Source organism: Oncorhynchus keta, chromosome 34 (genome assembly GCF_023373465.1).
Source record: "Oncorhynchus keta strain PuntledgeMale-10-30-2019 chromosome 34, Oket_V2, whole genome shotgun sequence".
Lineage (NCBI taxonomy): Eukaryota > Metazoa > Chordata > Actinopteri > Salmoniformes > Salmonidae > Oncorhynchus > Oncorhynchus keta.
In genome coordinates this window covers 75,836,160-75,850,840 of record NC_068454.1, presented here as the reverse complement: position 1 = coordinate 75,850,840, position 14,681 = coordinate 75,836,160, and the positions used below count along the sequence as shown (strand labels likewise).

Genomic DNA, 14,681 nt, shown 5'->3' with positions numbered 1-14,681 from the left:
TATCAACACCACTGGTGGTACAGTATAGTGATGTGGTATAGGTATCAACACCACTGGTGGTACAGTGTGGTGATGTGGTATAGGTATCAACACCACTGGTGGTACAGTATAGTGATGTGGTATAGGTATCAACACCACTGGTGGTACAGTATAGTGATGTGGTATAGGTATCAACACCACTGGTGGTACAGTATAGTGATGTGGTATAGGAATCAACACCACTGGTGGTACAGTATAGTGATGTGGTATAGGTATCAACACCACTGGTGGTACAGTATAGTGATGTGGTATAGGTATCAACACCACTGGTGGTACAGTATAGTGATGTGGTATAGGTATCAACACCACTGGTGGTACATTGTCATTATGTGGTATAGGTATCAACACCACTGGTGGTACAGTATAGTGATGTGGTATAGGTATCAACACCACTGGTGGTACAGTATAGTGATGTGGTATAGGAATCAACACCACTGGTGGTACAGTATAGTGATGTGGTATAGGTATCAACACCACTGGTGGTACAGTATAGTGATGTGGTATAGGTATCAACACCACTGGTGGTACAGTATAGTGATGTGGTATAGGTATCAACACCACTGGTGGTACAGTATAGTGATGTGGTATAGGTATCAACACCACTGGTGGTACAGTATAGTGATGTGGTATAGGTATCAACACCACTGGTGGTACAGTATAGTGATGTGGTATAGGTATCAACACCACTGGTGGTACAGTATAGTGATGTGGTATAGGTATCAACACCACTGGTGGTACAGTATAGTGATGTGGTATAGGTATCAACACCACTGGTGGTACATTGTCATTATGTGGTATAGGTATCAACACCACTGGTGGTACAGTATTGTGATGTGGTATAGGTATCAACACCACTGGTGGTACATTGTCATTATGTGGTATAGGTATCAACACCACTGGTGGTACATTATAGTGATGTGGTATAGGTATCAACACCACTGGTGGTACATTATAGTGATGTGGTATAGGTATCAACACCACTGGTGGTACAGTATAGTGTGATGTGGTGGTACATTGTCATTATGTGGTACATAGGTATCAACACCACTGGTGGTACAGTATAGTGATGTGGTATAGGAATCAACACCACTGGTGGTACATTATAGTGATGTGGTATAGGAATCAACACCACTGGTGGTACATTATAGTGATGTGGTATAGGAATCAACACCACTGGTGGTACAGTATAGTGATGTGGTATAGGTATCAACACCACTGGTGGTACAGTATAGTGATGTGGTATAGGTATCAACACCACTGGTGGTACATTGTCATTATGTGGTATAGGTATCAACACCACTGGTGGTACAGTATAGTGATGTGGTATAGGAATCAACACCACTGGTGGTACAGTATAGTGATGTGGTATAGGTATCAAAACCACTGGTGGTACATTGTCATTATGTGGTATAGGTATCAACACCACTGGTGGTACAGTATAGTGATGTGGTATAGGTATCAACACCACTGGTGGTACATTGTCATTATGTGGTATAGGTATCAACACCACTGGTGGTACAGTATAGTGATGTGGTATAGGAATCAACACCACTGGTGGTACATTGTCATTATGTGGTATAGGTATCAACACTACTGGTAGTACATAATAGTGATGTGGTATAGGAATCAACACCACTGGTGGTACATTATAGTGATGTGGTATAGGAATCAACACCACTGGTGGTACAGTATGGTGATGTGGTATAGGTATCAACACCACTGGTGGTACAGTATAGTGATGTGGTATAGGAATCAACACCACTGGTGGTACATTATAGTGATGTGGTATAGGTATCAACACCACTGGTGGTACAGTATAGTGATGTGGTATAGGTATCAACACCACTGGTGGTACAGTATAGTGATGTGGTATAGGTATCAACACCACTGGTGGTACAGTATAGTGATGTGGTATAGGTATCAACACCACTGGTGGTACAGTATAGTGATGTGGTATAGGTATCAACACCACTGGTGGTACAGTATAGTGATGTGGTATAGGTATCAACACCACTGGTGGTACAGTATAGTGATGTGGTATAGGAATCAACACCACTGGTGGTACAGTATAGTGATGTGGTATAGGAATCAACACCACTGGTGGTACAGTATAGTGATGTGGTATAGGTATCAACACCACTGGTGGTATAGTGATGTGGTATAGGTATCAACACCACTGGTAGCACATAGTGATGTGGTATAGGTATCAACACCACTGGTGGTACAGTATAGTGATGTGGTATAGATATCAACACCACTGGTGGTACAGTATAGTGATGTGGTATAGGTATCAACACCACTGGTGGTACAGTATAGTGATGTGGTATAGATATCAACACCACTGGTGGTACAGTGTAGTGATGTGGTATAGATATCAACACCACTGGTGGTACAGTATAGTGATGTGGTATAGATATCAACACCACTGGTGGTACAAAGTGATGTGGTATAAGAATCAACACCACTGGTGGTACAGTATAGTGATGTGATATATGTATCAACACCCCTGGTGGTACATAATAGTGATGTGATATATGTATCAACACCCTGGTGGTACATAATAGTGATGTGATATATGTATCAACACCCCTGGTGGTACATAATAGTGATGTGATATATGTATCAACACCCCTGGTGGTACATAATAGTGATGTGATATATGTATCAACACCCCTGGTTGTACATAATAGTGATGATATATACTGTAGGCATCAACACCACTTGCAGTACAGTATAGTATAGGAATCAACACCACTGGTGGTTAATGTGATATAGGTATCAATACCACTGGTGGTACGGTATAGTGATGTAGTATACTGCAGGTATCAACACCACTTTTGGTATAGTATAGGGATGTGGTATAGTTATCAACACCACTGGTGGTACAGTATAGTGATGTGGTATAGGTATCAACACCACTGGTGGTACAGTATAGTGATGTGGTATAGGTATCAACACCACTGGTGGTACAGTATAGTGATGTGGTATAGGAATCAACACCACTGGTGGTACAGTATAGTGATGTGGTATAGGTATCAACACCACTGGTGGTACAGTATAGTGATGTGGTATAGGAATCAACACCACTGGTGGTACATAATGAGTGATGTGGTATAGGTATCAACACCACTGGTGGTACAGTATAGTGATGTGGTATAGGTATCAACACCACTGGTGGTACAGTATAGTGATGTGGTATAGGAATCAACACCACTGGTGGTACAGTATAGTGATGTGGTATAGGTATCAACACCACTGGTGGTACAGTATAGTGATGTGGTATAGGTATCAACACCACTGGTGGTACAGTATAGTGATGTGGTATAGGAATCAACACCACTGGTGGTTAATGTGATATAGGTATCAATACCACTGGTGGTACGGTATAGTGATGTAGTATACTGCAGGTATCAACACCACTTTTGGTATAGTATAGGGATGTGGTAAACTGTAGTTATCAACACCACAGGTGGTGCAGAATAGTGAAGCATTTCTATTTATCAGGTGCTTACTAAAGAACTGACATTGCATACAGTGTGTAGATACTCTGGTCTTAGTCCAGTTTGTAGATACTCTGGTCTTAGTCCAGGGTGTAGATACTCTGGTCTTAGTCCAGTGTGTAGATACTCTGGTCTTATTCCAGTATGTAGATACTCTGGTCTTACTCCAGTATGTAGATACTCTGTCTTACTCCAGTATATAGATACTCTGTCTTAGTCCAGTTTGTAGATACTCTGGTCTGTGTGTGTAGTTACCTGGCCTTAGCTCAGTTGGTAGAGCATCTGGTCTTAGTCCAGTGTGTAGATACTCTGGTCTTATTCCAGTGGACCATCCATGGTCTTAGAAGTGTATGCATACATGACTGTAAGTCTTACTCCAGTGTGTAGTTACTCTGGCCTTAGTCCAGTGTGTAGATCCTCTGGTCTTAGTCCAGTGTGTAGATACTCTGTCTTACTCCAGTGTGTAGTTACTCTGGCCTTAGTCCAGTGTGTAGATCCGCTGGTCTTAGTCCAGTGTGTAGATACTCTGGTCTTAGTCCAGTGTGTAGATCCTCTGGTCTTACTCCAGTGTGTAGATACTCTGGTCTTAGTCCAGTGTGTAGATCCTCTGGTCTTACTCCAGTGTGTAGATACTCTAGTCTTAGTCCAGTGTGTAGATCCTCTGGTCTTAGTCCAGTGTGTAGATCCTCTGGTCTTACTCCAGTGTGTAGATACTCTAGTCTTAGTCCAGTGTGTAGATCCTCTGGTCTTAGTCCAGTGTGTAGATACTCTAGTCTTAGTCCAGTTTGTAGATACTCTGTTTTACTCCAGTGTGTAGATATTGTATTCCTCTGCCTCCTCCTGTTGATCTGTGGTTGGCAGGGAGGACTGCAGCTGAGGAGGCCGATCAATACTGGACACTAAACCCCTTCTCACCCAGGACAAACACTGCTGCCACACCCAGGCAGGCGGACCTACACACCACGCTGCTCTCTCCAGCTCTTTACACTGCAGTATCAGCAGCACACACTCACTTCTTCACTAAGTCAAGTGTTAAACAACAGCTTAGAAGAACCCTAGCCTATATTCAGTCACCATGATGGTCAAAATCGTAGGACAGAAACATTGCCATGGTTACAACATGCTTGACTTTTAAGAATAATTCTGTTTGAAGAATCAAACCACTGACTACTCACAGAAAGTGTACCACTCCAGTATGTATTTCTAACCTTTTAATCTTCACTTCAATTCAAATGCTCTGTAGGCTATGCTGTGGAACACATCAATATTCACCACCATGCCTACTTTCACTCTTTTTCCCGTGTCTGCATGACATTTCACAATAATAAGTAATAATGCTATCCATTAGTTCACTGGAAGTCAGTGTGTGACTCACTGTCAGTGTGTGACCCGTGTTTAAACAGGTGCCCTGGCCTGTATATCCATGGAGATCCTATTCAATTACTAGTTAGTATTCTAACTCCTAATACTGTGTGTATAGCGCTAGTTTAACACAGTTATCCTGGCTTCACTATTCACCTCACACCCGCTGCCAGCTGGTTTACATTCTAGACATCAACTCATTCTACAATGTCTTTCATCCTTTGGATACTTCATGTGTTGTTATCTCTAGTCCGCAGTTATTTCTAAAGGGGGGGAGGCACCTCACTCACTCACCACCATGTCACATTGCTGACCTCAATACCACAGCTGGGGTCACTTCCATTTCAGTTCAGGCAGTTGAAATAAGGATAATAATGGGCAGCTTTAAATTTGTTCACTGGATTTCAAGTAATGTCGTGCTGAAATTAAATGGAATTGATCCCATCCTTGTTCACCTCTAACCTACCTGTGTCCTTCAGCCATTTAAAACTACTAGGTACTGTACCTCAGTGCTGAGAAAGACTACTACAGTACTAATATATCTTCAAGCAAGTAGCCTCCACTGTGTCTAGAGGTTTTTGCTTAAAAGGGAAAATCCACTCAAAAACAACATTTTGCTATTCTTTTCAGTAGTCCACTGTTGACACAGAGTTTTCAAGCGATTGGACTTTCAAGAAGCAACGTGTTACCGGCCACACCATCATGCTGTACTGAGTGTTCATGAATCATTATGTATTGAACGTTCGTTTGTGATTGTACAAAGTGGATGACAAATATTTCACAATGCACTTTACATAAGTACTTTCCTCCTGTTTTTCTGTAGCATATCACAATCCACTTGTTGTTGATGTTTCCTATTGAAGACTACTGTACATATTAATAATTACATATGCTTATTCTTTACATACATTATATGATTTCTGAGGTGTGTTTACCTTTAATCGTATGCATTATTGTTTACTACCTCGCCCGCCCCCCCACCTCACCCTGCAGTCCTGACGTTGATTTACCTAAAGTGTCACAGATGGGTATTGTCCAAGACAATCCCAACCTGAATAGCCCTCCATGCAATCCCATACACTCTTTCCCTCACATATACCCCTCCCTCTCCATCTCAACCCCTCCCTCCATCTTCCCTCCTCTTTGCCTGCAATACAATTCAGCATGTCTTCCCTCTCGCTGCCTGCCTCTCTCCCTCCATCCCACCTCATCTCTCTTTCTCTCTGCCTGCCTCTCTGCCTCCATCCCACCTCATCTCTCTTTCTCTCTCTCTCTGCCTGCCTCTCTCCCTCCAGCCCACCTCATCTCTCTTTCTCTCTCTCTCTGCCTGCCTCTCTCCCTCCAGCCCACCTCATCTCTCTTTCTCTCTCTCTCTGCCTGCCTGCCTCTCTCCCTCCAGCCCACCTCATCTCTCTTTCTCTCTCTCTGTCTGCCTCTCTCCCTCCAGCCCACCTCATCTCTCTTTCTCTCTCTCTCTGCCTGCCTGCCTGCCTCTCTCCCTTCAGCCCACCTCATCTCTCTTTCTCTCTCTCTCTGCCTGCCTGCCTCTCTCCCTCCAGCCCACCTCATCTCTCTTTCTCTCTGTCTGCCTCTCTCCCTCCAGCCCACCTCATCTCTCTTTCTCTCTCTCTCTGCCTGCCTGCCTCTCTCCCTCCAGCCCACCTCATCTCTCTTTCTCTCTCGCTGCCTGCCTCTCTCCCTCCAGCCCACCTCATCTTTCTTTCTCTCTCTCTCTCTCTCTCTCTCTCTCTCTCTCTCTCTCTCTCTCTCTCTCTATTTATACACGTAATACTATACTACACAATAGAATATTCCCCTCTTTTCTCCCTCTCCTTCTCATCCTTTATCTATCTCTCCCTCTCTGTGAACAACAACTATCATAGCATTTTCAATCTCCCTCCCCCGTCTCCCCCGTCTCCCCCGTCTCCTCTCCATCATTCTCTCGCTTTCCCTCCCACACACACATACACTCTGCCAGGCATCATCCTAAATCAAGGCAGGAGAAGAGGGAGGGAAGGAGGGGGAACGTACACACACAGCAGCACATTTTAACACATATTGTCGCTGATATCTTGGCCAAACGTGAATTGTCAAGCCCCATCTAAACGGTGATGTGGTTACCATCCACCCCCTTCTTCATCCCCCGGTCCTCACAGCCTATTCACACACACACACACACACACACACACACACACACACACACACACACACACACACACACACACACACACACACACACACACACACACACACACACACACACACACACACACACACACACACACACACACACCGTACGGACCCCTGTTCTCCCACCCAAGCCGCAGCCCCCAGCCCCAACCACAGCCCCCAGCCATAAGGGAAGAATAGCAGGTCTTACTGAGTCTCCGTGAGCCGATGCATCCCATGGTGTATTCACAAAGGCCCTGGATACAAGCAAGGAAGCGTTACCCTGACACCATGCATTCTCTCTCTCGCGCTTCTCTCTCTTGCTCGCTTCGCTCTCACTCGCTCTCTTGCACATTGTCTCTCCCTCCCTCTCTGGCTCTCTCTCTCTTCTGCGCTTGCTCGCTCAGTCTCTCTCCCTCTCTCTTTACCAGTGCAGTGAGGGTCTTATACGATCCCGTTAGTAAGTTAGTATGACAGAGAGACAGATTTTAGGTAAATATGGAAGAGTGATACTATTATTATTATTGCTATAACTATAACTTGTATTATTACTATTATTATCATCATCATGTGTTGACATTGTGAACATTATTATTACCATAATCATATTATATCTGTATTATATCTGTAGTGAAATCCTAGAGATATGGTAATTGGGAAATCAGGCTAATAGGAAAGGGAAGCATCATATTATTGACAGGCAGTACTCTTGTCCATTAGCCTGTGAAGGGCAGTGTGTTGAATGCTGTGGCTTGTAGCCATACCATTAGAGGTTCAATAGCAGGGGACTGAGTGGTGGGCTTTGTCATTGTTGTCATTGTTGTGGATATAACTGCACTGCTGTAATATTGGAGCTGTAAAACGGGGTTCTCTCTCTGTCTCCCTCTCCTGTGCACGAGCTGCCTAACAACGCACTGCAGCGGTTTCCCAGCCCCTCTACCCATCCTTCTCTCCCCCTCTCTCTGTCACACTCACACTCTCAAATAACACACACACACACAGGGTATTCCTTAAGCATCAAAGATCTCCAAAGCCTTTGCTCTTGGTCATCCCCCTCTCCATCGATCCTACTCTCTGTCATCGCTCTCTCTCATCTCCCTCCTTCTCTCTCTTTATTCTCTCTCTCCCCCTGTTTTCCCTCCCTCTCCTCCTCGTACCATCCCCCTCTCTCTCCCTCCCCCTCTTTCCTGGTTACAAAAACAATGAGAGGAGTGGCCTCATTATCTGCACCCATCTATCTCTCTCATCTCATCTGACCTGCATACACCTCCCACCAAATCTTATTCCCCTATCAATTCAATTTCAATTTTAGGGCTTTATTGGCATGGGAAACATACAGTTGAAGTTGGAAGTTTACATACACTTATGGAGTCATTAAAGCTTGTCTTTCAACTACTCCACAAATTTCTTGATAACAAACTATAGTTTTGGCAAGTCGGTTAGGACATCTACTTTCTGCATGACACAAGTCATTTTTCCAACAATCTTTTACAGACAGATTATTTCACTTCTAATTCACTGTATCACAATTCCAGTGGGTCAGAAGTTTACATACACTAAGTTGGCTGTGCCTTTAAACAGCTTGGAAATTCCAGAAAATTATGTCATGGCTTTAGAAGCTTCTGATAGGCGAAATGACATAATTTGAGTCAATTGGAGGTGTACCTGTGGATCTATTTCAAGGCCTACTGTCACGGCTGGCTGAAGGACTGGACCAAGGTGCAGCATGGTAAGCGTTTTCTCTTTATTAAAAATGACGCCGACAAAACAAAGAACAAAACCAAACCGTGAAGCTTTGGGCTCTGTGCCCTGAACAAAGTCAAAGTTAACTTCCAAGACCTCAGGAAAAAAGCCTAGTTCATCCTTGGGAGCAATTTTCAAATGCCTGAAGGTACCACATTCATCTGTACAAACAATAGTACGCAAGTATAAACATCATGGAACCACGCAGCCATCATACCACTCAGGAAGGAGATTCCTTCTGTCTCCTAGAGATGAATGTACTTTGGTGCGATAAGTGAAAATCAATCCCAGAACAACAGCAAAGGAACCTTGTGAAGTTGCTGAAGGAAACAGGTACAAAAGTATCTATATCCACAGTAAAACAAGACCTATATCGACATAACCTGAAAGTCCACTCAGCAAGGAAGAAGCCACTGCTCCAAAACTGTCAGAAAAAAGACAGAGTACGGTTTGCAACTCCACATGGGGACAAAGATCGTACTTTTTGGAGAAATGTCCTCTGGTCTAATGAAACAAAAATAGAACTGTTTGGCCATAATGACCATCGTTATGTTTGGAGGAAAAAGGGGAGGCTTGCAAGCCAAAGAACTCCATCCCAACCGTGAAGCATGGGGGTGGCAGCATCATGTTGTGGGGGGGCTTTGCTGCTGGAGGGACTCGTGCACTTCACAAAATAGATGGCATCATGAGGATGGAAAATTATGTGGATATATTGAAGCAACATCTCATGACATCAGTCAGGAAGTTAAAGCTTGGTGGCAAATGGATCTTCCAAATGGACAATGACCCCAAGCACACTTCTAAAGTTGTGGCAAAATGGCTTAAGGACAACAAAGTCAAGGTATTCGAGTGGCCATCACAAAGCCCTGACCTCAATCTTATAGACAATTTGTGGGCAGAACTGAAAAAGCGTGTGCGAGCAAGGAGGCCTACAAACCTGACTCAGTTACACCAGCTCTGTCAGGAGGAATGGGCCAAAATTATTGTGGGAAGCTTGTGGAAGGCTACCAGAAATGTTTGACCCAAGTTCAACAGTTTAAAGTTAATGCTACCAAATACTAATTGAGTGTATGTAAACTTCTGACCAACTGGGAATGTGATTAAAAAAATACAAGCTGAAATAAATCGGTCTCTCTACTATTATTCTGACATTTCACATTCTCAAAATTATGTGGTGATCCTAACTGACGTAAGACAGGGAATGTTTACTAGGATTAAATGTCAGGAATTGTGAAAAGCTGAGTTTAAATGTATTTGGCTAAGGTGTATGTAAACGTCTGACTTCAACTGTATGTTAACATTGCCAAAGCAAGTGAAGTAGATAATAAACTAAAGTGAGATAAACAATACAAATGAACAGTAACAGTAACTCACAGAAGTTCCAAAAGAATGTCAAATGGCATATGTCTACATACAGTGTTGTAACGATGTGTGAATAGTTATTGTACAGAAGGGAAAATAAATAAGCATAAATATGGGTTGTATTTACAATGGTGTTTGTTCTTCACTGGTTGCCCTTTTCTTGTGGCACCAGGTCACAAATCTTGCTGCTGTGATGGCACACTGTGGTATTTCACCCAGTAGATATGGGAGTTTATCAAAATTGGGTATGTTTTCTAGTTCTTTGTGGATCTGTGTAATCTCAGGGAAATACGTGTTTCTAATATGGTCATACATTTGGCAGGAGGTTAGGATGTGCAGCTCAGTTTCCACCTCATTTTGTGGGCAGTGAGAACATAGTCTGTCTTCTCTTGAGAAGCAGATCTGCCTACGGTGGCCTTTCTCAATAGCACGGCTATGCTCACTGAGTCTATACATAGTCAACGTTTTCCTTAAGTTTGGGTCAGTCATAGTGGTCAGGTATTCTGCTTCGGACCAAATAGCATTCTAGTTTGCTCTGTTTTGTTAATTCTTTCCAATGTGTCAAGTAATTATATTTTTGTTTTCTCATGATTTGGTTGGGTCGAATTGTGTTGCTGTCCTGGTGCTCTGTGGGGGGTGTTTGTGCTTGGGTCATGCAGAGCGGAACAGGTGAACCCAAGAGCAGACTCAGACGAGGAGACTGGGATGAGGTAACCAAGGTGTTTATTGAAACACGGGGGGAAGATTGAGTGCAGGCCAGGGGAAGCTCGTTTGGGTTGCTGGAAACCAGGTGCGGAGGCTGAGGCTGGAGTGAGAGGTGTGGGGAAGCAGGTCCGGAGGGGAATCCAAGGGAGCGTAGAGTGGGGAATCCAGGACAGAGTAGCAGGACTGATGAGAAGTCGGACTGGAGACAGGGACCAGAGTCAGAACGGGCAGAACTGTAGCAGAGCGGACAACAGTGTCAGGCAAGGGAAACCAGGCACAACAGGAACAGAAGGTGGCACAGAAGGTCCTTCTTGCTTTTTCTCTCAGCTCGTTCACAGCTTTGTGGAAGTTAGCTGTGGTGCTGATGTTTAGGCAGAGGTATGTATAATTTTTTGTGTGCTCTAGGGCAACGGTGTCTAGATGGAATTTGTGTTTGTGGCTCTGGAAAATGTAGATTTTCTGGAACACCATTATTTTTGTTTTACTGAGATTTACTGTGCTCCTGAGTGGCACAGTGGTCTAAGGCACTGCATCTCAGTGCTAGAGGCGTCACTAAAGACCTGGTTCAATTCCAGGCTGTATCACAACCGGCTGTGATTAGCAGTAGGGCCCGCACACAATTGGCCCAGGGTCGACCAGGTTAGGGTTTGGCCAGGGTAGGCCGTCAAATAAAATAAAATGCTGTCGGGGCCCAGGTCTGACAGAATCTGTGCAGAAGATCTAGGTGCTGCTGTAGGCCCTCCTTGGTTGGTGACCGAAGCACCAGATCATCAGCAAACAGTAGACATTTGACTTCAGATTCTAGTAGGGTGGGGCCGGGTGCTGCAGACTGTTCGAGTGCCCTGCCAATTTGTTGATATATATGTTAAAGAGGGTGGGGCTTAAGCTGCATCCCTGTCTCACCCCACAGCCCTGTGGCAAGAAATGTGTGTTTTTTGCTCATTTTAACCGAACACTTGTTGTTTATGTACATGGATTTGATAAAGTTGTATGTTTTTCCCTCAACACCACTTTCCATCAATTTGTAAAGCAGACCTTCATGCCAAATTAAGTCAAGGGCTTTTTAAAAATCAACCAAGCATGAGACGACTTTGCCTTTGTTTTTTAATTTTATTTAACCTTTATTTAACTAGGCAAGTCAGTTAAGAACAAATTCTTATTTACAATGACGGCCTACCCCGGCCAAACCCGGACGACGATGGGCCAATTTTGCGCCGCCCTATGAGACTCCCAACCATGTGATTCAGCCTGGATTCAAACCAGGGACTGTAGTGTCGCCTCTTGCACTGAGATGCAGTGCCTTAGACCGCTGCGCCACTCTGTATGTTTGTTTGTCAATTAGGGTGTGCAGGCTGAACGCGTGGTCTGTCAGACGGGAATTTGGTAAAAAGCCCATTTGACATTTGCTCAGTACATTGTTTTCACTGAGGAAATGTATGAGTCTGGTGTTAATGATAATGCAGAGGATTTTCCCAAGGTTGCTGTTGACGCATATCCCATGGCAGTTATTGGGGTCAAATTTGTCTTCACTTTTGTGGATTGGGGTGATCAGGCCTTGGTTCCAAATATTGGTGAAGATGTCAGAGTATGATGATGTTAAAGTATAGATAGTTTAAGTATAGCCAATTGGAGTTTGTTGTCTGAATATTTGATTATTTCGTTGAGGATACCATCAACACCACAGGCCTTTTTGGGTTGGAGGGATTCTATTTTGTCCTGTTGTTCATTCAATGTTATTGGAGAATCCAGTGGGTTCTGGTAGTTTTTAATAGTTGAGTCTAAAACTTGTATTTGATCATGTATATGTTTTGCTGTTTATTCTTTGTTATAGGGCCAAAAAGATGGGAGAAGTGGTTTATCCATACATTTTAGATAGATAACTCTTTGTGTTGTTGTTTGATTAGTGTGTTCCAATTGTCCCAAAATCTATGGATTCTTCAAATACATTGAGCTCATTTCTGACATGATATTCCTTCTTTTTCCGTGGTGTATTTCTGTATTGAGCCCCACCTTATCTCAGCTCACTGATCACCATAGCATCACCCACCCGTAGCACGTGCTCCAGCAGATATATTTCACTGGTCACCATAGCAGCACCCACCCGTAGCACGTGCTCCAGCAGGTATATTTCACTGGTCACCATAGCAGCACCCACCCGTAGCACGCGCTCCAGCAGATATATTTCACTGGTCACCATAGCAGCACCCACCCGTAGCACGTGCTCCAGCAGGTATATTTCACTGGTCACCATAGCAGCACCCACCCGTAGCACGTGCTCCTGCAGGTATATTTCACTGGTCACCATAGCAGCACCCACCCGTAGCACGTGCTCCTGCAGGTATATTTCACTGATCACCATAGCAGCACCCACCCGTAGCACGTGCTCCAGCAGGTATATTTCACTGGTCACCATAGCAGCACCCACCCGTAGCACGTGCTCCTGCAGGTATATTTCACTGGTCACCATAGCAGCACCCACCCGTAGCACGCGCTCCTGCAGGTATATTTCACTGGTCACCATAGCAACACCCACCCGTAGCATGTGCTCCTGCAGGTATATTTCACTGGTCACCATAGCAGCACCCACCCGTAGCATGCGGTATATTTCTCCAGCAGGTATATTTCACTGGTCACCATAGCAACACCCACCCGTAGCATGTGCTCCTGCAGGTATATTTCACTGGTCACCATAGCAACACCCACCCGTCGTAGCACGTGCTCCTGCAGGTATATTTCACTGGTCACCATAGCAGCACCCACCCGTAGCACGTGCTCCAGCAGGTATATTTCACTGGTCACCATAGCAGCACCCACCCGTAGCACGTGCTCCAGCAGGTATATTTCACTGGTCACCATAGCAGCACCCACCCGTAGCACGCGCTCCAGCAGGTATATTTCACTGGTCACCATAGCAGCACCCACCCGTAGCACGCGCTCCAGCAGGTATATTTCACTGGTCACCATAGCAGCACCCACCCGTAGCACGCGCTCCAGCAGGTATATTTCACTGGTCACCCCCAAAGCCAATTCCTACTTTGGCCGCCTTTCCTTCCAGTTCTCTGCTGCCAATGACTGGAATAAATTTCAAAAATCACTGAAGGTGGAGACTCATATCTCCCTCACTAACTTTAAGCACCAGCTGTCAGAGCAGCTCACAGATCACTGCACCTGTACATAGCCCATCTGTATATAGCCCATCCAACTACCTCATCCCCACACTGTTATTTTTTTTGTTTGTTGCTCCTTTGCACCCCAGTATCTCTACTTGCACATTCATCTTCTGCACATCTATCACTCCAGTGTTTAATTGCTAAATTGTAATTACCACTATGCCGCCATGGCCAATTTATTGCCTTACCTCCCTTATCTTACCTCATTTGCACACACTGTATATATACTTTTTTCTATTGTGTTATTGACTGTATGTTTGTTTACTCCATGTGTAACTCTGTGTTGTTGTTTGTGTCGCACTGGTTTGCTTTATCTTGGCCAGGTTGCAGTTGTAAATGAGAACTGGTTCTCAACTAGCCTACCTGGTGAAATAAAAAATAAATGGTTTTAGTGATTCACCATAGTCAAGGTGTAGACTCAGGTTTTCTGAGTATCTATGTTTTTGGTTGGATATGTTTCTCAATTGCTTTCTTAGGTTTTTGCATTCTTCATCAAACCATTTGTCATTGTTGTTAATTTTCTTCTGGTTTTATGTTTGACATTTTTAGATGTGATGGGCAAATTTACTGTTTAGGTTTTCTACTGCCAAGTTTATACCTTCACTATTACAGTGGAACGCTTTGTCCAGGA

The 14,681-nt window shown here is 44.2% G+C and overlaps 1 protein-coding gene across 4 annotated transcripts in view; it reads right to left on the bottom strand.

The window, feature by feature from the left end:
• The window catches only part of fam131bb (family with sequence similarity 131 member Bb), a 38,126-nt gene extending 30,697 nt beyond the window's left edge, over positions 1–7,429 (bottom strand). For all 4 annotated transcript variants that reach the window (XM_052494911.1, XM_052494912.1, XM_052494913.1 and 1 more), the window contains exon 1: positions 7,282–7,429. In XM_052494911.1, the coding sequence (XP_052350871.1) occupies positions 7,282–7,309 (28 nt within the window). In that variant the 5' untranslated portion in view covers positions 7,310–7,429. The remainder of the gene's footprint in view (positions 1–7,281) is intronic.
• Positions 7,430–14,681: the final 7,252 nt, after the last annotated feature.